Source organism: Nannobrachium achirus (assembly GCF_963921795.1).
Source record: "Nannobrachium achirus genome assembly, chromosome: 6".
NCBI lineage: Eukaryota > Metazoa > Chordata > Actinopteri > Myctophiformes > Myctophidae > Nannobrachium > Nannobrachium achirus.
Genome location: NC_137815.1, coordinates 24,620,963 through 24,646,862, shown reverse-complemented (window position 1 = coordinate 24,646,862; position 25,900 = coordinate 24,620,963). Strand labels below are relative to the sequence as shown.

The 25,900-nt window shown below is 41.7% G+C and overlaps 1 protein-coding gene across 1 annotated transcript in view; it reads left to right on the top strand.

Annotated features, from left to right (window-relative positions):
- LOC308286930 (phosphatidylinositol 5-phosphate 4-kinase type-2 gamma-like) overlaps positions 1-22,140 on the top strand; it is a gene marked incomplete at both ends in the record, with an annotated part of 22,660 nt that extends 520 nt beyond the window's left edge. The window contains 9 exons of the mRNA XM_080728052.1: positions 1,252-1,349; positions 4,149-4,245; positions 6,085-6,216; positions 10,282-10,428; positions 10,537-10,575; positions 11,158-11,271; positions 16,459-16,741; positions 19,180-19,283; positions 22,060-22,140. Of these exons, the coding sequence (XP_080584178.1) occupies positions 1,252-1,349; positions 4,149-4,245; positions 6,085-6,216; positions 10,282-10,428; positions 10,537-10,575; positions 11,158-11,271; positions 16,459-16,741; positions 19,180-19,283; positions 22,060-22,140 (1,095 nt within the window). The remainder of the gene's footprint in view (positions 1-1,251; positions 1,350-4,148; positions 4,246-6,084; positions 6,217-10,281; positions 10,429-10,536; positions 10,576-11,157; positions 11,272-16,458; positions 16,742-19,179; positions 19,284-22,059) is intronic.
- Positions 22,141-25,900: the final 3,760 nt, after the last annotated feature.

Sequence of the window (25,900 nt, the reverse complement as noted above, 5' to 3'; positions counted from 1 at the left end):
GATTGTTCTGTTCCCACGTTAGATTCAATAGGCTATTACTGACAGAAAAAAAAATGCACGGTGGCAGACAGTTTTGCAAATAAGTCATGCTTTTTGCATACACAGTGGCAGCATTATAAGAAATATATTTCTCCAAGGGGGAAGGAGGGAGAGAGAGAGAGAAAGAGAGAGAGAGAGAGCATTCTTACCTTGTTAAAACCCCCCTTTATCCGATAGCATACGAACTGTCCATGATGTCATGCAATACTCCCTTGGTAAGTGCTTTGTTGCAAATTAATGAAGCAAAACACACAGTCCACCATAATGCAATGTTGTTTGTTTACATATGCCTGGAGCCTCGCGGTTCTGTATTGAAACTGGGAGACTGCTTCCGGAAGGAACGTAAGCACAATGGTGGGGGCCAGTGGGCAAGGAGGTTGGGAGCGATTGGTTGTAGTTTCGGGGTTGCGTTTGTGTTGATGAGAGAGCCAGCTTGCAGCAGAGGAAAAAAAAAAGAAAGTGGGGGTGTTCCGTCGTACTCACCATGAATGGTCGTGACGCCCCTGTGTGTGTGTGTGTGTGTGTGTGTGTGTGTGTGTGTGTGTGTGTGTGTGTGTGTGTGTGTGTGTGTGTGTGTGTGTGTGCGTGCGTGTGCGTGTGTTGTGGTTGATGAAGAGTCCACAGGAGTTCTGTATTAGAGATGGCATGCATGCACCTTTGACCTTAGCCTAGAGCAGGGGTTTTCAACGTGGGTAACGGGGCACCCTGGGGTGCCGCGACGGCAGTCCAGGGGTGCCGTGAGATAATTTAATAGTGTTTGGAATTTATTTGGACACTTAAAAATATATTTAGTATCATTTTAAACTTGAAGTGCAAAGTTATTTTTAGTCAGTTCTAACCAAAATGGCTATTATCTCAACGTTTTCCTTTAGACAGACGTCTAATGTGACTATGGCTCACTGGGAGATTGTTAGAGGGTTTCAACAACTTTGGGATGCCCAAAAAGGAGGCAAAAAGGCTGGCAAAGTGCTGTATTGTCTCGTACTGTACGTACCGAGTGACATTGTATCATCATGTAAACATTATGCAATCAATGATTTTTTGAATGTAATCTTAACTGCAATATTTGTATCCTTGTATGCTCTCCTTTATGTGGACATGAATACATTGTTAAAATGTCCGTGCGCGTGCGTGCGTGCGTGCGTGCGTGCGTGCGTGCGTGCGTGCGTGCGTGCGTGCGTGCGTGCGCGCGTGTGTGTATGTACTATGCAGATCAATGACCTGAGCCAGCTGCCTGTCCCTGTCATGCTTCTTCCAGACGACTTCAAAGCCAACAGCAAGATCAAAGTCAGCCACCACCTCTTCAACAAGTAATCTGATTACACTGTTTGTCACGTTGTCCCATATCCTTCACCGTCACCGTTGCTTCTTTTGGGTCAAACTGGGTCAAAGTAAAACAAAAGCAGTTTGAAAAGATCAAGACATTCATGTAGCCTGCTATGTGTATACTAAACAATATTTTCATGTAATCCAAAAATCTAAACATGGGAATGGTGTTGCTATGAGGAGGCCGGGTCTCAGACTTTACAAGGTCAGGTCAACGCGTCACAGCAGATCTACAAGCTCACAGCACGGCCCTGAGTGCCGCGCTGCGAGCTTGTAGATCTGCTATTTAAAAAAAAAAAAAAAAAAAAAACGTGAACATCTGTGCAAGTCTTTGAAAATGTTGACCCGATTCTATAAATGTCTTCTAAATCAGTGGTTCTCAAACATTTTCATGTCAAGGACCCCCAAGATTATTATGTGCCGAGTCAAACAGTGTTAGAACCCTTTGCCCCGGCCTGAACTGACCCAAAGAAGGTTATCGTCTCTGACAGGTGGAAACCAAACTGATCAAATAGATCTACAAGCTTGAAGCATGCTTCACTGTGTGTGGTCGTGTGTGTGTGTTGAGAGACGCAACAGTGCCACTTTGTCACCAGCGGTATTGCAGATCTGTGTGTGTGTGTGTGTGTGTGTGTGTGTGTGTGTGTGTGTGTGTGTGTGTGTGTGTGTGTGTGTGTGTGTGTGTGTGTGTGTGTGTGTGTGTGTGTGTGTGTGAGAGAGAGAGAGAGAGAGAGAGAGAGAGACACGCAAAAGCGCCACTTGGTCACCAGCGGAGGGACATAAAAAAAGGAAAACCTGTCACTGTATTGCAGTTGTAGCAACTCTTCACTGTCTTATATAACCTCCGGAATGGCATGTCTACTTTGACAGATATGTAATGTCATAGTACTCTTATAAGCATGTCAATATTTAATATGCATGGTCAGGTTATATGGGCTCCAAAGTGTTTGTTGGTGGAGCATAGTCAGAATGTACAGCAACGTCACTGAGGGTAAAGTGGATTTCAGCCAAATCCTTTTTAATCCATTGAGGAATGTAAGACTCTGGTATACTGTATGAGACTCATAAACAGAATGGCACAAGAACAATGTCATAGTCATAATAGTGCTGTTAATCACAGTCATAATTTAACTGTCAGAAACAGAAAACAATCTGCTATAAATTCTTAATGTATTATTTTATGTAGGTACCGGGGAGAAATAATAACAGACCGTTATGAGATGATGTGTTTACTTTCTTTTCAAGTTTAACCTTGATTGAATTCATGCCGTCTGGACGGTAACACTGTAAAATCCTGAGTGTTCATTTGGGATTTTATTCGGTACTGAATGTGTGACAGCTTGATGGTGTTTGGATTGGATGCTGTGTCTTTCAATGTAGAATCACAATGACCTTGAGTAGTAGTGATAGTGCTGAACAGAAATGGTGAAAAACAGCAGTAAAAGTGGTTGTTTTTGGCTCATATAATCACAGGGGAACCTCTTGTGGAGATTTACAGTTAGTGTGGTTGCTATAGCAACATGTTCTCGGTTCAAGAGCTTTTTGCCTGTAAAGTGCACCTGCTTTTTGAAACTTTTGTACAAACATAAAAGTGAAGCTTTTGGTCATACATCACACACTGTTGTGTCTGCCATAGCTGATTGTAGCTCACTTTAAACCAGTGCTTCTAAAATAGTAGTCCTTGGGGACATTTTTTTACACAAATCTTCTCTACTGGGGGTCCCTGGCACAAAACCTTTTCAGATGGTGGGGTCCGTGGCCAAATACATATAGATTTGGGAGTCCTAGATATGAAAAGGGTATAGGGTGCCGCGATGCCAGTCCAGGGGTGCCACAGAATAATTCGATAATATTTGGAATTCACTTCACTATTCTTAGTAAAACAGACTGTACTTGATGAGTTATTTTTCCATCTACAACTCTCTTCACCAAAAATAGCAGCTTGTAGATCGGCACCTTCCCCCTCAGAATAGGGATGCTGGGGTTCAAGTGTTTAAAAGTTATTTTCAGTCTCAGTTCTGATGGAAACGGATATTTCTCCGCGACGTAACCTACTGTATCTCAGGTGGAAAGATTGTTGCATAATATGTCATTAAAATGTATGTTGACATGGCACACTGACACTCTAGAAAATAAAAACATGGCACTTCATTTCAAAAAGGTTGCTGACCCCTGGGCTAGAGGGTATCTGCACATTTCTAAAGTGACAATTGAAGGACTTTTCAATACCTCTGAAATGACAAATTAAACATGGGACAAATTGTCAAATATTAGAGGCAGAAATTGTGAAAATAGCCGATCTACGTGCTCACAACGCCTCGCAGTGAGCATGTAGATCTGCTATTTTCACAATAGAACCGTGTTATGCCAAATGTAATTCCTCGACTCTTAGCGCTCGTCAGGGTGGGTGGTCCCCAGTTAAAATATGATTATTTTGGGGGTCACGGGCCTGAAAAGGTTGAGAACCACTGGTCTATAGTGTCCAGGGTAAGTCCAGGGCTTAGCTTGTTTTGATGAATATAATTGTGTTCCTTTGTGCCAAGAGAGCTTACCCCAAAAACATGATGAAATACCAGGCCTGGTTGCAAGTATTACTGACTAGACACCCTATGATGATATGATATTACATTGTATTATGATAATATACATCTTTATAATGCTATTTCATCCATTTTCACTTTACTTATATTGTCTCTTCTCTTCTCTCCTCTCCTCTTAACCAATAAAGCAGGCTTTTTATTCTTCTTATTCCATCTAATATAATGTTGCATTATTCCTTTTAGGGAGAACCTTCCAGGACAGTTCAAGTTCAAAGAGTACTGTCCACAAGTGTTCAGAAACCTGAGAGAACGTTTTGGAATCGAAGACCAGGAGTACCAGGTGAGATATCTATGGATTTAATCACTTTTTTCCAGTATTACGTTTTTATATCAAATTAACAAAGAAAATGGACAGCAACAAAAATATTAATCTTTAAAACAAAATTAGAGTCTGTACTTTTTGATGCTTTAAACATCACATTTATAAAACATCATGTGGTTATAAAATATTTTGCTGGGGACCCCCTGCATGGTACCACTCCACTACGAGGACTCCTGGGGGTCCCCGGACCCCACTTTGAGAACCAACGCTTTACACGCTCAGCCTCAGAGTTAGTTATAGTTATAGATCACTGAGGATTTGACTGTGTGTCATTTTGTGTGTGTGTGTGTGGTTGTGTCCCCTTTGAATTTGCATTTCTTTGTATTATAATTTGCATGTGCCAGGTGGCCAATGGAACCAGTCATCTGCTGTGCTTTGAGAACAATTATCTAGCACACGCACACGCACACGCACACACAGACGCACGCACAGACACATGCACATGCACAAGCACACACACACACGCACGCACGCACGCACGCACGCACGCACGCACGCACGCACACCCACACACACACACACACACACACACACACACACACACACACACACACACACACACACACACACACACACACAATCAATGAATCACGTAGCATCCTCTCATATTGTGCCCTCCGTCAGTGATTGTCAGCATTTTGAATATGAAGAATATGAAAATCATCACATGAAAGTCAACATAAGGACAACCACTTGTCCTGATGTAAGCGGATGGTTTGGTGATCCTCTGTCCATATACTGTAGAGCTGGCCTTCAACAGCTACTGAGAATCTGTTCTCACTGTGGCTAAGATTGTGAGATCATTTACAATGCAAAGAAGAGTATAGCATCATGATTAAATAGAAGTAGGGAAGAAGACAGTAAACTGCCATTTCCTGTCTTCTTCCTGTCTGGTACTGCCCTCAAGGTCTGTCATGAGGTCAAGCCATTATTTAACAAATGACCTATCTGACGCTAGGGACATCTACAGGCAACGTAGAATGTCGTATGCACAAGCTAACATGGTTTCTAATACGTTTAGTATGTGTTTGTTACGTATGTTGTGAGTTTATCAGCTATCATCACAACGTTTGATTTTTCAACTGAAATAATGACATGACTAAAATGCTAGGGGTCGATTATGAATCAATTTGATTCGATCCATTGTGTTTTTTTTTAGTGTTTTTTTTACCTGTTTTCAAGTTTAAATATATAAAAAATAAGTTTTACATTTCTGTATTTGGACAAGGCTTCATGATATCCTCAGAAACAGCTTTTTTTAACACAACAACATTCATTATTACCATTTTAGTTAATATAATTCTGATGGGTCAAAAATGGATCAAAAACGCAATATGAACTGTATTATCTGGTCTAAACAGGTGTCTCAGCCTGAGACTCTCAGGTAAACATTAACCCATTTAGGCCTGAACACATTATTACGCAATATTTTATGCTTTAAGTATTAAAAAAATAGCAGATATACAAACTCGCAGTTTGTAGATCTGCTATTTTCGAAAAATCTTGAAAATGTGTGCAAATCTTTGAATATTTTGACCTGTGTCTTCTAAATCCTTCTAAGGTTTTTTGTTTGTTTGTTTTTTTAACTATGTATATGTCAGTGGTTCTCAAAATGTTTCATGCCAAGGACCCCCAAAACTACATGTATTTGGCCACGGACCCCCATCTCAAAATATGTTGTTCCAGGAAAAATAGCAGATATACAAGCTCACAGCGCGGCACCGTATTTTTCAATAGCTAAAGCATTCAATAATTCTAGGCCTAAAATTAATGAGCTGTATTATCTGTTCTAAACAGGTGTCTCTGACCCGCAGTCCTCCGGTGAGGGACAGGGAACTGCTGACATCGTGTGACCACACCCTGGTGGTGAAGGACATCTCCAGTGAGGAGGTGGAGGACATGCACAACATCCTGTCCCAATACCACCAGGTAAAACTACACTACTTCCTGTCAAAAAACTACACAACATCCTGTCAAAAAACTACACAACATCCTGTCCCAATACCACCAGGTAAAACTACAGTACATCCTGTCAAAAAACTACACAACATCCTGTCAAAAAACTACACAACATCCTGTCCCAATACCACCAGGTAAAACTACAGTACATCCTGTCAAAAAACTACACAACATCCTGTCAAAAAACTACACAACATCCTGTCCCAATACCACCAGGTAAAACTACAGTACATCCTGTCAAAAAACTACACAACATCCTGTCAAAAAACTACACAACATCCTGTCCCAATACCACCAGGTAAAACTACAGTACATCCTGTCAAAAAACTACACAACATCCTGTCAAAAAACTACACAACATCCTGTCCCAATACCACCAGGTAAAACTACACTACATCCTGTCAAAAAAACTACACTACATCCTGTCAAAAAAACTACACAACATCCTGTCCCAATACCACCAGGTAAAACTACACTACTTCCTGTCAAAAAACTACACAACATCCCGTCAAAAAACTACACAACATCCTGTCCCAATACCACTAGTCTCGCGTGGACAGACTGTTGACTCCGCGATTTGGAAATGCTCCCGTCATACAGTCTGGGGCATCGTAAGAAGAACGATGAGTACCCGGTTAAAGCGGAAGTGAAGCCTCCTCGTCACTTCCGTTTCCGTCTCACATCGCGCACATTTATCATTATATAAATAAAAATCATCTAAACATGTTTAGCTTGCTGCTTAGCAGAAATTACATTTTAAAATATATTTTCTTGAACGGTAATGCCCGTTTCCATTACTCGTCTTTCGGGAGCTGTAGTTCCAGACTCTATGTAGCATTCAGAGATTGTGGAATAGTTGTCTGGCTACGCGAGCAGGCCCGTCGTACAGATTTTTGGGAGGGGGGTCAAGATCAAAAAACTAACACAAAATCCTGTCCCAGTATCCCCAGGTCACCGGTCAAAAAATTTACATTCAGACTGTATTTGGTTCTGGACAACTGGATCTCCATATACGGACCGTATGCCTATGGGGATTTTGGTCTGATCGCCACCTCTGGACAACCGGTGAAACAACCAACTTCGTCGTGGGCACCCCCTTGGGTCCTTGACGATACGCGCGTCGAGTTTGAAGTCGGTCGGTCGGATAGATCTGGGGATTGAACAGTATTTGTGCCAAGTTTGGTGTGGATCGGGTCAACAGTAGGCATGTGGCCCCCGGCCCGGGGGTCCCTAACTTAACTGGTATGGCTATTCTGATGGTCGACCCCTGAACAGTATTTGTGCCACGTTTTGTGTGGATCAGAGCAATTCTCCTTTTGCACAAAGTAGTGCATTGCAAGACAGAGGGCGCCAGATCACTTTGAGTCACACCCTACCACTACTTTCAACTTTTATTACTTGGGATGGTAAAAAGATGAGGCAGACAAATACAATGAATTTTGACAAGTAATACAAGTTGAAAAAAGTGAAAAGAAAGCACTTGAATCTAATTTGAGAAAACAACTAGAATCAATGCTCTGTGGATGAACAGGAAGTAGTGGTAGGGTGTGACTCAAAAGGATCTGGCGCCCTCTATCTTGCATTGCACTGCTTTGTACAAAAGGAGAATAGTGTGCGCCTGTGGCCCTGAGGGGGTCCTAACTTGGCCCCTGATGGGCCTGTGAGGGCCACACTGGGCCCCTGGTATGACTACTCTGATGGCAGTGTTTTTGGCAAGTTTGGTGATTAAATTTGTCCATGGTCCCCCCATCCTCTAGGCAATTTTAATATAGGATAGTAGGATTCAACAGTTCTAATTCTGTTGATTTTGACTGAAGATGTTTATTTAGTTTTTGTATTCTCGTTAAAACATTTATCTTATTGACTTATATACCTTAATAACATTATTTGTATTTGTTTTTTAGTACAATATCTTAGTAGACAATCTCAATGACGTGTGTCACATTTGTTTATAGTTCCATCGTGTCATTTACTTCAAAGTAAAACCAAGCGACACTGTAAAAAAAAAAAAAAAATCTTTTCCCTTTCAAGGGAAGAGCTTCTTATGATAGCCTTGGTTATCATAGCAACGTCAGGATCAAAGCAGAAAATATGAGGCTGAGACTTTTAACCAAAAAGAAAGGAACTCTTCTGACAATACGAGCCATAAAATGCAGACAGCAGCTCTGACATGGAGAGTCTGGGCTTAACGCTCCGAGAGAGAACCGCAGGCCTCTGGGGACCAGGAGAGACCACACTCTGAATATTATTTAGGCCTTTGTTGGCAACCTCACAAAGGAACAGCCAAGATGTACAAAATGTGGAAGCAAACCAGTGATGGGAGAAGTAGCCTACTCTGAATTCTTTACTTAAAGGATGACTTCAGACATTTTTAATGTCATCAATATTTAGTCCCATATCTGGGAATGCCCAGCCACAGTCTCATGTGGTCTATGATGTCAGATATCTATGATGTCAGATATCTATGATGTCAGTCATCTCCATATTTGGGAGAAGTTAAACATTTTAATTCAATAGAGTCAATAGAAAAAATTAATTCACAAATAAATGTAAATAAGTTAAACTATGTAACATATCTTATAATGAGCATTAATGAGGACCAATTACACAGATAAGGTGAAAATGGGTGAAGTCATCCTTTTAATATAAAAGGTAGCAATACCACAATGCAAAAATACTGTTACAACAAATGTAAAATAGGACCTAATTGGTTAATAGTATGCTTGTAACAAAAATTCTTGCAGGGACACCCCTGGGGGTCCCCACCCACATGTTGAGAAGCAGTGATCCAGAGACAGTTCCAGGGCAGTGCGCGGGCGCTACTCCTCATACAGGCTTCTGTTTTCCAGGCTCAGACTGACCGGCCATCTGGCCGTCCTGGCAGAAGCCAGATGGAGCGACGGGGCCTGTGAGGCCAGGGCTGGCGGACAGAAACAGCTTGCTCACAGGCGGCGCTCTTGATGCCGGACCAGCCAGTCTAATTGGGGATCACAGTTATCAGTGGGAGAGCTATTGTGAACTGCAGGTGTAGGACACAGTCAGTGGATGTGTCCACGAAGACAAGGGTTAACCTGGAGTCCACCAGAGGTCTATACCAGAACTACTACTTTTTTACCCCCCCCCCCAAAAATGGAGATCTACAAGATCTGCAACACGCTGTGAGCTTGTAGAATGTCCCGACTTCACTCTACAGTAAATATATTTGATCTACAGTGCGTCACAATTGTTGGATGCTATAAGGTTCTTGTGGGGTAACAAGAGTGATGGAATGCTGCATGGTTATTATCTCATATAGGGCATATAGTGCACCTCATGTTGGGGATGTATTTATTAATAAACTGTTAAATCACTTAACTGCTGCTCACCTAATCGTGTTAGTGTGCTTTGCAGCACATTGTGACGTGTTATGGCCTGTGTTTTGCAGCACATTGTGACATGTTATGGCCTGTTTTTGCAGCACATTGTGACATGTTATGGCCTGTGTTTTGCAGCACATTGTGACATGTTATGGCCTGTGTTTTGCAACACATTGTGACATGTTATGGCCTGTGTTTTGCAACACATTGTGACATGTTATGGCCTGTGTTTTGCAGCACATTGTGACATGTTATGGCCTGTGTTTTGCAACACATTGTGACATGTTATGGCCTGTGTTTTGCAACACATTGTGGCATGTTATGGCCTGTGTTTTGCAACACATTGTGACATGTTATGGCCTGTGTTTTGCAACACATTGTGACATGTTATGGCCTGTGTTTTGCAGCACATTGTGACATGTTATGGCCTGTGTTTTGCAACACATTGTGACATGTTATGGCCTGTGTTTTGCAGCACATTGTGACGTGTTGTGGCCCATGTTTTGCAGCACTTTGTGATGTGTTATGGCCTGTGTTTTGCAGCACATTGTGACATGTTGTGGCCTGTGTTTTGCAGGACACAGTGACGTGTTGTGGCCTGTCTTTTGCAGGACACAGTGACGTGTTGTGGCCCATGTTTTGCGGCACTTTGTGATGTGATATGGCCTGTGTTTTGCAGCACATTGTGACGTGCCACGGCAGCACGCTGCTCCCTCAGTTCTTGGCCATGTACAGGGTGAGCGTGGAGAGCGAGGACTCCTACCTGCTGGTGATGAGGAACATGTTCAGCCACAGACTGCATGTCCACAGGAAGTATGACCTCAAGGTACAACAACAACTAAACACTTCTGTCTCTGTCTGCTCAGTCTGATATTATTGTTTTTTTTAAGTAACATATTGAAATACTGTTAGATGTGGTCTTGTCTTTCTACAGGGGTCCTTGGTGTCACGTGAAGCAAGTTTCAAAGAAAAGGTGAGATCAGACTATTTTTTTGTTTGTTTTGATTTGTTTGTTTTACTTTAAAGAAATATATTACTCATTTGTTTATCCTAACTGCCAGAGGCCTGGGCTGTTGTGGACTGTAAGGCTGGACTCACACATATGCGTGAAACATCTTCTCCGTATCGTCTGAGAATGGCCACTGGGAACGCCGTACTAATGCATTGTCAATGGAAGGTTGTTTGTTTTTTTGTCGTTGCCGTGTCTCTTGCTCAACCACAGCCTGTCTTTTGGCCAAGAGACACGGCAACGACAAAACACCAAACAACCTTCTATTGACAATGCATTAGTACGGCGCCCCCAGTGGCCATTCTCAGACGATACGGAGAAGATGTTTCACGCAAATGTCTGTACGGCGCCTTAGAATGTGTGGGGAAACTGAATGAGTTATTTATATTCCGTTGCCGTGATCAACTGGCGTTGTAAGTTTGGTACATCGGCTATATGTTTGCCCAAGAATACTCTTTGTGTTCAAGTGGTTGAATATTATCCTTGGAGGATTTTGACCATACAATATTGGACAATTTCATATTTTGTAACATCCTGTGTTTCCAGGGTAAAGAGTTGCCCACCTACAAAGATGTGGACTTCAGGAATAATATGCAAAAGATTTATGTAAATGAAGAGCAGAGAGCAACACTGATGGAGAAGCTCAACAGAGACGTAGAGGTGAGGACGTGAGTGTGTGAGTGTGTGTGTGTGTGTGTGTGTGTGTGTGTGTGTGTGTGTGTGTGTGTGTGTGTGTGCGTGCGTGCGTGTGTGTGTGTGTGTGAGAGATAGAGACACACACACACACACACACACACACACACACACACACACACACACACACACACACACACACACACACACACACACACACACACACACACACACACACACACACACACAATTGGCTCTCATTGACTCATTTTGTAAATGCTGTCTGGAGCAGCCTGCATTCAACTGCAGTGCCAAAACAGTAATATTATACTACATTACTTCGTAAAAAATAGTATATATTACATATTAGTCTTGTTTTGTCGGCTGTCTTTTGAAAACATTTTGTACATTTTCTACTATATTTTATATCCATTTTGGCTGATTGGTGACTCATGATTATTATTCAAAAGAAATTGATTCATTTCTTAAAGGAGCTGGATTCTATTGTTGTACATCTCTTTTGTCTGGTCTGGTGGGAGGGGGGGGGGGTAATATGTAATATGTATTAGGGGTGACCCCGAATAGTCGAATAGTCGACTAATCGATCGAAACGGCACCTAGTCGAATGGCAATATCTTAGTCGAATGGAAAAAAAAAGAAAAAAAAAAAACTTTTTTTTTTTTTTTTTTGGGGGGGGGGGGGGGGGGGGGGGGGGGGGTGTGGCGGGGCTGTTGGGGTGCTTAATGTCCGATGATTTAACATATACTTTGGTTTCTCACAATAAAACATGCATAGCCTACTGGCTGCTTTCAATCAATCAATGAGGCACTAGCCTGGCTCCAGCCAATAGACCCGCCCACTCTCTGAGTGAACTGCATATGCAGAGTCTGAAATCAGGCTAATGAGGCACAGCCCGTACTGTCTGTGTGTGTGCATTGCGTAGACTCCACAGAACCTGCACAGCTGTCCTGTGTTAACAACTCAATCAGGCTCACTTTAAACAACTTAAGTATATGACAAAACTAAAGTAAGCTGCAGGATCTGGCTATGACCTACCACTCCACACCGAGCAACATGTCAGATAAAAGTAAGTTGGCTTAAGTCCATTATGTGATGTCCATACTCCCAAAAGCGTGTTTTGTAAAATCCAATCGCTGTCTCTCTGTCAGGCTCAGCGCAGGCTGTGCAGCGTCTCGTGGATAGATGCATGTATGGATGTTACACAGATATTGGTGTCGGGCAGAGCCCATAGAAATGTGTGACCGGCGACCACATCGCCTATACAGTAGTTGCATTAGCGGGGCAGTTAAGGAGAACAATACTTCAGTTCTGGAAAGAAGCACCAAAATTTGACAGAGTGTACCTCTTGGGTCATTCTTTAGAAAAATCACATTAGACACTTAATTTTCAAAATGGCCACCAGTTTTAAAGATGGCCGCCTTTTCGGAAATGTTTTACAGTACGCCAGCCAGTTAATCGAATTTTCATAATATCAGAGTTGTTTTGCAGGTTTTAAAACATCATGAGTTCATTTATTACACTTTTAGAGCAGCCAGAATAACCTTTCTGACTTTTGGTTGGGGTCTTTCCTCACCTGGGACCCCCCAGACAGACCCCTGAGCCTATTTCAGTAATCGCTCTGCTCCTGCTCCAGAACAATGTTAAATTAGATCTGAAATATGCTCTGAAATCAAAAATGAATAGTAGCAAATAACAGAGGTCTTCCACGGGGGGTCCGGGACCCCTGGGGGGGTCCTCAGAGCTACTACAGGGGGCCTGCCAAATCTCGATGAGATCTTTTTTTATTTTTTTATTTGAAACTTCGAATGTTTTTATGTATCCTGGTGTTATGTATTGTTCTTTGATGGTTTATTAGTATTCTCAGTATTATTTATAATGTTTTTGTGTTAAACAGTTATGGTTGACAGCTGTTACTGCAGGGATTGCAATAATGAAGGTATTGCAACTTTTCACTTTGAGCGCATTTATTGCACTGCACTCACACTGACCGCACTCACACTGACCACACACACACACACACACACACACACACACACACACACACACACACACACACACACACACACACACACACACACACACACACACACACACACACCAAAACCCTCACCTTATCCTCTTATAGAGCCCATGGTCAATTACGCCCAAAGAGATTCACTACAATACAGTAATTTCAGACATGCAGGATATATTTGTCTTCATCATCATCATCTTCAATGTCCAACCTAATAGTGTTGACACAGTCTCCACCATAGCATAGAGTGAAAGGCAGGTTATTTGAGCAGCTGCACCGTCCCTTACAACCTGCTTTGCAGACACATTTGATGAGCTCATGTACTGCCTTTGGAACAGGGAGAGCAAGAAACCTGACTGGAATATACCCTCCACTCTCTGAATTCCATCTATTTTCTTCGATTGGTGGAAGCACAGGGCAATTTGTCAGGTATGATTTATCCTGCATTGTGACGGAGTTGGCACAGAGGTAATGTGATAGCAGTGCAGCACGAGTTGGAGGTAGCATCTCACCCTCCAAGTTCTTTGACAGAAATAGTTCCCATCTGAGTAATCCCAGGGTTGTTGGACCTTTTGAACTGTAAACATGGCATGCAAAATGTTCCGACTGCAATGTTGATGGAAGCTCAACATTTATAAGCTCAGGAGGAATGGCCAATGACCTTGCCAAGGTCTTTGAAGCGGTTAATGGCTTGGTCATCATCATCATCATCAAGTAGACATTGACCCATGTATTTTTGGTGATTCCAACAAATGTTCTTCCCCAGTCAGCACCTGAAAAACTATGTACGCAAAGGAACCCTAGACATTTGTTACATCCAATAACTTGAACTCACTCGAATATATAAATTTCCTTTTTTTGTACCGGAGGCAAGGACTTGATAAAGAATCGGGGTATCAGCCTCTTCATGTGTTTGCACTTCTTCAAAATCATGTCCCTTGATGAAGGTATCGTATTATGATGCCTACTTTGTCATACCTGACAAATTGCCCTGAGCTTCCATCAATTGAAAAAAAAAATAGATGGAATTCAGAGAGTGGAGGGTATGTTCCAGTCAGGTTTCTTGCCCTCCCTGCTGCAAAGGCAGTACTTGAGCTCATCAAACGTGGCTGCCAAGCAGGTTACAAGGGACAGTGCAGCTGCTCAAACAATAACCAGCCTTGCACTCTCCGCCCTGCAAATGCTATAGTGGAAACTGTGAACACTATTAGGGAGGACATGTATAGTAGTGAATTTCTTTGGGTACAATTGACCTTTACTTTAAGAGGATATAGGGTGCGGGTTTTGGGGTGACGATAACAAAGAGGTGTGTGTATTGTGTTGTCAGTGTGAGTGCAGTACAATAAATGGACATGTTAGACTCTGCGCGCCCAAAGTGAGAAGTTGCAATACCTTAATTCTTGCAATCCCTGCAGTAACACCTGTGAACCTGTCTGTCTAACACACTCATGTTATAAATAATACTGAGAATACTAATAAAAACAGTTTCAAATGTAAAAAAAAAAAAAAAGAGAGAGAAAGAGAAAAAAAAAACGTCCCCATCAAGATTCGGCAGGCCCCCTGTAGTAACTCTGAGGATCCCCTAGGGGTCCCGGACCCCCTGTGGAAGACCCCTGGGTATTTGCTACTACTCATTTTCGCTTTCAGAGCCCAGTTAACAACTTTAATGCTTCAGTTATGATCTAATCTAACATTGCTTTGGAGCAGGAGCAAAGCGATTACTGAGATAGGCTCAGTGGTCTGTTTGGGGGGTCCCAGATGAGGAAAGACCCCAACCAAAAGTCAGAAAGGTTATTCTGGCTGCTTTAAAAGTGTAATAAATGAACTCAGGATGTTTTAAAACCTACAAAACAACTCTAATATTATGAAAATCAGACATTAACTGGCTGGCGTGCTATTCAGAGGCAGCCATCTTGGAAACATGGCAGCCATTTTGATTTTTCAGTGTCTAACGTGTTTTATCATAGGAACAACCCCTAAGGAGTACTTGTGAAAAGTTTTAGGTTTCTTTCCACTTGTGAAGTATTTTAGTGCAAAAATGCATTTATCTGCACCGCTACATGGCTGTTACACACAGACATCGGAGTCTGGGGATTTAGCTTCTGAGTGAATATACACTTTACACCTGCTATAGGCCTACTTATCTTAGTATTTTGTTATTTAATTCGCCTTATATTATTTAGTTACTTTATTTATTTTAGAGATATTATTTCGTTGTTGTTATTGCTGTATTTATTACTATTCTTATAAGGCCATGATAATAAACCTTGGCTTAAATAATGAATGAGTTATCTATTAAAACAAAAGTCAAGAAGACATGTTATTTAAATGAGTGTTTCACCTCTGTTGTTTATACGCCATTGTAAAAGAAAGGGGTAAAAAAAAACGAAAAAAAAAAAAAAACGAAAAAAATAAATAATAATAATAATAATAAAAAAACGGGCCATAGTCGACTAATATTCGACTATCAACACAATGACTAAAATCCTAGTCGACTATACAAATCCTTAGTCGGGGACAGCCCTAATATGTATATGTTACTCTTGATTCCAATTAATAAGTAATATATTATTATTACTTTTTTAAGGAGTAATATGTAATAAGTAACATATTACTGTCCTGAGCAATATTGCCAAACACTGTTCGACAGATCTAACTTTAAATGGGATTATCGAAACTGGACTATTTTTTTCCTGATTCCCTGACATCAATGTGCACTGCGTGAATCTCGTGCCGTATCCAACATGTCACCCATGTAAACAAACACACAGCGACATTTAGAACTAAACGTTGCTCTCAAGAATGTTTTTAAAAGTATATTTAAGCGAAAAATAGACAACGTAGTATCAGAAAATGGATTCTATCTAATCAGCACTTCCTAGTTTTTTTGTGGAACACTTCCAGCCGTCTGTAAACAAGGATATACTTTGTTTTGTTTTTAGTTTTGAGTCAAATTATTAATTTTATTTAGTAGCCGGATAATAGCCATAATGAATGGCTCCTTGGTGAATGACGATATATAACATCCCTTCGGCCTGATAACTCCCCTCGGCTGGCGCCCCGGGGAGTTATCAGGCCGTCGGTCTGTTCGTCATTCACCGCGGAGCCATTCATTATACTTTACATAATGTACTGGTCTGTATGTATTCATAATGTCTCCATAATGTGTATGTATTCAGTTCCTGGTGTCCATGAGGATCATGGACTACAGCCTGCTGCTGGGGATTCATGACGTGGAGCGTGCCGAAGAGGAGGAGGAGGAGCATGAGGAGGAGGAGCATGAGGAGCCTGGCTCCTCCCATGAGGAAGAGGAGGAGGCGGAGCCCAACGACCATGCCCCTCCCCCAGCCTCCTACGGCTCCTCCCCTGAGGGCATCGCTGGCTACATGAACTCCTTCAAGCCCATGGGCCCCGGAGAGTTCGACCCCTACGTGGACGTGTACGCCATCCAGAGCGACGTAGGTGGGTCCTCACGAGAGACTGAATATTTCGGCGTTCTCGGGTGGAAACATTGTACCGTAATTGCCGGACTATAAGCTGCGGCTTTTTTCCCATGTTTTGAACCCTGCGGCTTATACAATGGTGCGGCTTATATAGAGATTTTTACAGCTAACGGCCAGTTAGTTAGTTTTACAGTGGTCTTTAACAAGGATTTATATGTACATTTTCACAGCTAACGGCCACCAGGGGCGCTCTAGCGGTGCGGCTTATATTCAGGTGCGGCTTATAGTCCAGCAATTACGGTGTGTCCAATGCGAGGCCTTGTGTGCTTGTAGATCGGCTGTTTTCACTACTTCTGTGCGACGGCCTTGTACGATGAAGGGCTTTACTTCGTGAAAAAAAACATCCAAATCTGAAACTTGGAGATAGAAGGTTTCTGCCCGACAGTGATAATATATTTAGTGGTTGCCACACTATAGTACTTGTCTGTCTGACTTTATTCTTTCCATCTTTCCGGATAAACTTTATTTTGCCGCGCTACTCCTCCCACAGTATTGGTGGCACACACTTGGGCCATATTACGCCAAATCGACCGGCTTCATCGGTGTCACAGATTGAATATGGACTGAGGCGTTTGCTTACTATTCTAAGGGTTTTTAAGAGGGATTTAAAACTAATGATAGTTAGTTAGTGAGGTCCTCTGGTAGGCTGTTCCTGGGGAGTCTTTATGGCAAATACCTGGTCTCCTTTGGTCACCAACCTAGCCTTATGACTCTCCAGTAGACCCTGACCAGATGATCTAAGGATACGGCACACATATGAGCTCTAGGTATTATCACTTAGATGCTACAGACCATGACCAGCTTTAAAGGTTAGCAGTAAAATCTTAAAATCAATTCTGAAGGAGACTGGCAGCCGGTGAAGTGCAGCTAAAGCAGTCAAGGTGTTGTGTGCTCAAATCAACTGGTAAATGACTATGCATTATGTTAAGCCATGAAGCAGCACATACTGAACCTGTACACAGGCACGTGCATACATAGACATCAAAGGGGGCTTGATCCCCTGCCCTTTTATCCGTCTGTTAACAACTTGGGAGCCAAACTCGTTCAGTGACGAGTTAAGGCCACTAGGTGTCCCCCTGCCAAAAGGAGTTATCTCGTTGACAGACGAGGCAACATAGGGTTAACTGTACACGCTGCTGGCTGCCCTCTGAATGACCCGGGGCCATTACGTCACCCCGCAGCAGGCAGTGATAGAGAGAGGTATAAAATGGCGGAGGCAGCTTACATTGCTTTACATTGTACTTTGAAACATAAGATGGGCTTTATCTCTGAATCAGATGAAAAGGACGCCAGGGAAGCAGAGATCTGATTGTTTTCACGGCGACACTTTACCGCGATGGTCGGCTCCCGTTTGGATTATAGTTTCGCGAGCTTTTGTAAACAAAGGGATTATCTTCCTCAATCGTCAGCGGACACCCACGTGCACACGCACGAAGCTTCCGAGGCACTTCAAAATAAAGCGTAAGTGAATGGTGGCAGCAGCAACAGCTAGAAATGTTATAAACCTTAGCAGCCCATGTGTTAAAAGTGCACTCTCCAGACCATGAATGCCGTTTTTACCAGGATGAAAGAAATGCAAATGCCCTCTTTCCATGCTATACCTGAAGGCAGCATTGAAGAGAATTGCCTTGTCCAAACTCTCCTGAACTTGAATGCGGCATCTGATTTTGAAAGAATTGCCCTCTCTGTGTAGAAATCAAGCATCGAAAATAGCCGACCTCCAAGCTCGAGGTTGGAGGTCTGCTATTTTCGATATTTTCACCAAAAGGCCCTTTTAGAAATTTCAGACCCTGCCTCTTTTAAATTCCCTGCACGTCCCTGCCTGTGTTGATTTCGTCGACTAAAACTATGATGAAGAATGTGTGTCGACTGTGTTTTTTTCACTGACGAAAACTAAATAAAAACTAAATAAAAACTAAGCTGTGATGATGACTAAAACTAAGACTAAATATATTGATAATTTCATCAACAAAATAAAAACGTTAGGGAGGGACTAGTGGAGGAGAAAGTAATTTTATGTTTGGTTGCTCTCAGGTGTTGCTTGCTGAAAATAGCAGATCTACGCTTTGTGAGCTTGTAGATCGGCTATTTTCAGCAAGCAACCAAGTGTAAAATCAGTCATTACGATGCCATCAAGGCCTGCCAAAATATATTTTAGTTGACTAAATCAACTGTAGATTTAGTCAACTAAAATCTCATGATATTTAGTCGACTAAAATTTGCCTAAAACTAAAACCTTTCAGGAGACTAAATTATGACTAAAACTAAATTATATTTTGTTCAAAAGACTATGACTAAAACTAAATCAAAATTTGCTGTCAAAAACAACACTGCTGTACACAAGATGTAACGATGAAAACACACAACCTTTGAACCTTTGAACCTTGACCCCTGTAGGAGCGCCCCAGAGGGAGGTTTACTTCATGGGTCTCATCGACGTGCTGACTCAATACGACACCAAGAAGAAAGCTGCTCACGCCGCCAAGACCGTCAAACATGGAGTGAGTTGATCAACACCGCCCTTTCTAAAGAAGCCGTAATGCATGATGATGATGATGGTGTATTACAAGGGTCCACTGGCGCCTGTTCAATAGAGCCAAGGGGAGCAACGGCTCCCCCAGATCTGCCGCCCCCCCCCCCCCCCCTCCCCCCCCCCCCCGCAGGAATATTGCGTGCTGATCAAACAACTTGAAGTGCTTTTGCGTACTTATTTAATTATTTATTTAACGTCAGACCCTAGCTCTGGCGTCACTTACTGCACGTTAACACGTACGTCCTTTAAGTGTCTCTTATTTCTCTTATTTTGAAATCCGATTTTAGAGGAAGTCCGTCTTAACCCAGCTGCCATGACACTCGAAACTCTAGTGTAACTAAGTAAACACGGACCCACGTGGATTAAAAACAATATATTATAGCCACAGTTCATATTTACGATAGGATATTTAAACCATGCTGTGACTTAAACAAGAACACACTTTGGAAATACGGCACGTTAACCTCTCGGAATCTCCGCAGCAGCATACATATGTGAGTAGAGCATCTCATCTGTCTCTCTGTCTGTGTCTCTCATGCTGGCATGTCGCATCACAAGGCTTTCACGTTGTGGGAGCAGAGCTTGTTGCTCCGATAAAACGCTTGCTGTGCAGTTATCAGGTGCAAACGACGCATCGCCGGTGTCTTTTCTCTTTACTAGGCTATTATTTATATTGTCTTGCATGAGCAACTACGAGGTGTGCACTGTGCAGCATATCTTGATACAATCTGCCATAGTTCTCCATCTATTCATCATTGCTTTTAAAAATAGCACTGTTGAATAGGATAACTATTTAATGTGCAGCTCTAGTGTTCTATTTATTTGGTCATGTCAGAGCCTATTAAAAAAAAGGTGCGCACCAAGCAACATATCCAGGTCCTCTCCTGAAGCCCCAAAGACACCCGAAAACCCGTTTTCGTTTAGTCGTTTTAGACGACTTTATAACCGCAGATAACCGATTTTCGCGGCGCCGCTTTGCGGCGCAAAAAAAAAAAGATAAAAAAAAAAAAGATTCCAGGATTTGTGCTCCCCCTAGTGGGGACAGAGTTAGGCGCCGGTGCAAGGGTCTTCAACAGGGGGTCCGGGACCCCTAGAGGGGTCCTCCAAATCGTTGTGATAGAAACATTTTTCTCTTTTTGTTATATTAACCACTTGAACCCTAGCATCCATAATCTGAGAACTTTAGCCAAAAATAGCAGATCTACAAGCTCATAACGCCTCGTGCTGCGAGGCGTTGTGAGCTTGTAGATCGTCTGTTTTTGGCAAAGAGGTTGAGGGGAAAAAGAGGACACTAAGTACAGAGTGAAAGGTCAAGTTTATTAAGTATTGACTGTTCAAGTGGTTAATATCTGAAAACACACATTTACATGAATCCAAAATACACTGATGATTGTGCTGTCAAACGATGAAACTAGGCCTATATGGAATCTATGAAAAGGTCACTATATCAATACACCCCTGGTGTATTAATATAGTGAGATAACGGATGAGACCTGAAATGTCATCAGACCATTTGGCCTCTAGTGGCTCCAGTTGAGGATGGACACGGTTTCCATAAATTATGATCTTTTGGTTCTGCATCCTGTTTCCTGTTGCGCTTCGGTCCATGTCTGCTTATTAGAAGCGACTTTGGGCATATTTTTTAGGTGCTGTAGTTTCTTATTTATCTCACAGAACCACTCACACACCGCATGGTGGCGGCACAATGAATGAACAGGCACGTGCACACATAGACATCAAAGGGGGCTTGAGCCCATGCCCTTTTACCCAACTGTAAAAAGTGCCCTCTCCAGACCATGAATGCAGTTTTTACTATGGTGAAAGAAATGTAAATGCCCTCTTTCCATGCCATACCTGAAGGCAGCGTTCAAGAGAATTGCCTTGTCCGACCAAACTCTCCTGGACTTGAATACAGCATCTGCTGAAAGAATTGCCCTCTCTATGTAGAAATAAGTGCAGTTACGCCACATCTCCAGTATTGACTTGATTATGCTTAGTTTAGTGTGGTACTGTATAAAGCGACGTGTTGTGAGCTTGGATGTCTGGATTTTCGATATTTTCAACAAAAGGCCATTTTAGAAATGTCAGCCCCTGCCTCTTTAACATTCTCTGCACGTCCCTGTAGGGCATTCACGAATAGTGATTTTTAGTATTCAAAATTTCAAATTATTCGACCTCAAAGTATTCGAATAGTCGAATATTCGACAGGACTGGCCAAACTGTCAAATATTAAGTAAGCAAGAGGTGAACATTGTGAAAATAGCCGATCTACATGCTCACAACGCCTCGCGTTGCGAGGCGTTGTGAGCATGTAGATCTGCTATTTTCACAATATTTATCTGCGGAACCGAGTCACATTAAATGTAATACCTACAATTCCAAGTGCTTGTCAGGGTGGGGGTCCCCAGTTCAAATATGGTTATTTTGGGGGTCACGGCCTAAAAAGGTTTGAGAACCCCTGGTATAGAGCATTAACAAATTCATCCACCAGGAGCATTGACAACTCATTCTTATGACTTCCTATCTATAGCCAAGTTTTTAAACTATATATTTTTTTAAAGAGAAAACAATAAAATATTATAAGCGAATATTCGACTTTGGTGAACAACGTCGAATAGTGGATTTGATATTCGTATATTTGGTGAATGCCCTATGTCCCTGTGAATGAATGATGACTCATTGTGTAAAAAACCTGCTGTTTTGGGTGGAATTCAGTCCTGTGTGTTCTGTGTGGTCCCCTGCAGGCTGGAGCAGAGATCTCCACAGTCCATCCAGAGCAGTACGCCAAGCGCTTCCTGGAGTTCATCACCAAGATCTTTGCCTAGCTCTACAGCTCCACGCCATGTTGAAACCGAAGCTCACGTGGAAGAACAAAATGACATGCAGTTCCTACTAGTGGCCCAACAGAGGTCGCTGTTTCCCCTCCTGCAGAAGCATTCATACACTCCATTAAAGTGAATGTGGTTTTGGCCGGACTTTACACTATGATTTGTATCACCGCGGTAGACATTTTGATAAATACTGTGATAAATAATGTTATCAATCGCTAGTTTAAAGTCTTTCTTCAATTATCATGATATGCGTTTAGTAAACTCTGGTCCCATACTGTTATAATTGATGATAAAGTAGGGTAATGCTTCCAGGACATTCTACTGGTTATACAGAGTGAAGAACCTCCCTCGCTGGCCGGTTGCAGCCAATGGCAGTCGTTTCCGGTTGCTTTTCGGGTACGGAAGTTCCAAGATGGCGGATCAAAACGGGTCTGTCAAAACGGGTCTGTGGAAACCAATGGGTCACATGACAGTTCCCTTCGTCTATATTTTTTGTTACGGTCTATGCTCCATATTTACACTGGCAATGCAAGGGAAGTAGGCCTACTATCACCTATCGCTGTAATAATAGCCTTAAAATCACCTATATATAGCCTTAAAGCACTTGTCTTAAACCCCTGTTTAAGACATCGCCATGTTGGTTTATGGTGGAAATTTTGGTCAATATTCAATTTTTGCCACGGACAGCCAAAGTGACTGGACAATACTATTACATTAGAGTTGCCCTGAATGACTATAACAGGTCTGCAACTCTGAGAGTGTAATGGAACCAAATGGACCCATACACTCTCAGAGTTATATGGTTCCTTGCAAATAAAAGGTTTGAGAACCACTACTGACAGTGGTTCTCAAACTTTTCATGTCAAGGACCCCCAAATTGACACATATCAGCCTGTGGACCCCCATTTGAAAATATATACCAGAGACCCCCCATAAGAGAAGATGTTTACAGCAGTTATTTTCAACCATTTTAATTTCAGGGACCCCCAGTTTGACATGCATTAGGCTACAGACTCCTGCATCTAATGGCATTTCTAACTCTGGGACCCCAATTTATATTGTAAAATCAATGTTAATTTAACTCTGGGAGTGTACAAATGGAACCAAATAGACACGTTTTTGCATTTGTACACTCTCTGAGTTACAGACCCATAAGGGTCCATTTGGTTCCTAACTATCATTTAGCTGGGGACCCCCTGGATCTCCCCACTTTGAGAACCACTGCTGTAAGTGTGCAGGTGGTTCAAAGAATGTCCCTATTATTCAAAGAACGTCGAAGTGTCCTTGAGCAAGACTCTGAACCCCAAACTGCTCCCACACAAGATAAGATGCTGCCTTGCATGGTTTCCTCCTCCATCGGCGTGTGAATGTGTGAATTTGTGACTTTTAAATTGTAATGTGTGAACGTGAATTACTTTGTAAATAGCTTTGGAGAAAAGCACTATATACTATATAATGTAAATTGCAGTCAATTTACCATTTATTCAAGATAAATTAAATTCATAAAGCGTTAATTTAAATATTATACATAATCATAATCTACATACACACATTATGGTGATCTGCTCTTGCCGTGAAGTGTGTCAGTCAGGTTAAATGAGTTGATCATGAATGTTGCAAAAGTGTAACGGAACGTTCCAAACCAACCAACCAGCAGCCTGTCGTTATGTTTCTGTCACTGCTGTGCCTTTGCCTAATTCAGCAGGCAAATTACATCAGGAGATTAATTAAAGATTTCTTTCTCTCATGGAATTTTCAAAGTCTCTTCTTCGGCACCCTGCCATGGTTGCAGAGATAAACACAGATACTGTCTGTCACACGCACGCACACACACACACACACACACACACACACACACACACACACACACACACACACACACACACACACACACACACACACACACACACACACACACACAGTCTATAAATACACCATGACAAACATCACAGATCTTTAGACTTGTATTGAGTTAATGCTCCATGAATCATTTGGGTACAAAAATGACAGAGGAGAAGAGATGCTTTCATCAGTGGAGGTTTATCCATCCCACTAAAAGTTCAAAAAGAAAGAAAAAATAATAAAATAAAATAAACACTTCAAAGAGTTCATATTTTGTGGCAGCAACACAAGCCTCATAACTTGGGTTTTGATCTGCAGTGACTGGCCAAAAAAAATGTTTTTATTTTTTAATTCCTTAATCACTTAATCACACACACATGCACGCACGCACACACACACACACACACACACACACACACACACACACACACACACACACACAGTCTAAATAATACAATAATACAGCTTGGATAGTATTAGTATTGTAATCAGTAACTAAGGCTCTATGGGTTGAAAACAATCTCAAAAGCAAAGCAATGCTTACTTCACAGGGTGTACAATCTGTGATTAAAACAATAGTACTAAAATAGATGCTTGAGAATATTTTAATTGTAATATATTGGGAATTCAAGGAGTCGAGTGGGAAGAAGGCGGTATCATCATCATGCGCCCCCCGGAAATATACTTCTATTCTGTTCTGGTGTTTCTAGATTGGAAGAAATGTGTGCAAAATGATGAGCTCATTTATATTAAAAGGCTGTAACAGTTTTATGCAAATAGTCATTATCAAAACATATTTTTTCACAATTAAGTGAACAAATACGTGATCCAGACCTACTGTATGTTCTGAGGGTCAAGGATCATAATGAAACTATTCATAAAGTGAGCACATGTACCTGTGGTGTGCTGGTGATGTGAAAATGAGTGCTGTCATTACCATATTTAAATGATCACAACCAATTATTATTATTTATTATATCTCCAAAATACTGCTTTACCCTCTCAACTAGTTCCAACCAAACTCCTCTGGGAAAATGTGTGGGAGGCAAAAGTTGAGAAGGACTCGTGTGGAAAAACTGGAAATTAGAAATGGGCCAATATGAGCTTGTGGGACATCTAACTAGGGGTTTGTGGGGGTGGTTGTTAATATAAACCATTAGTTTATCAATCTGGCTAGCTATCGTCAAAGAAAAGGGAGAAACAGTGCCCAGAGATTATTGACTCCAATATAATATAGCAGTGGCCATATAATATAACTAATCATTTTGTACACGTTTTCCTATCTAGAAACTTTGATTCGGGATAAGCGGTTGAAGATGGATGGATGGATATTTCTGTATGATACCCTCTTCTTCCCACTTTACTAAATAAACATAAACATATTGTAAAGATACATTTGTGATGACGGGCAAAACTTTGGTCATTGTCATCACAAGGTGGTAAGACTGGAGTTTGTGTCTAATAGTTTAGTACAGCTTCAATGACAAATGAAAGACCAATGCACCACATTGAACTATAAATAATCATTATTGTTATTAAATATTGTTGCTGTCGGGCAGAAACCTCTTCTCTCCATATTCAAGCCTTTTATTTTCTCATAAATGAACGTCCTACTGGATCATACTACAGCGCCACACGAAAGCATCACGTTTTGAGCTTGTACAGTAGATCTGCTACTTTTGAATTGGAGTCCTGAAAAGTAAGAGTTTTGGACATATACTGTAGGGGTGTAATGATACAGTAACTGAATCGAAAAATCGATCTACTATATCAATATGCAAACAGCTAAATATCGTTCCGTTTGGCATTGTATCGTATCATTTTACAATGCAAATAATGGGTATCGAATCGTTTTGCAATGCAAATAAGCAATTGAATGGATATACCGGTAAGTACTTGTGTCTTGCATTTA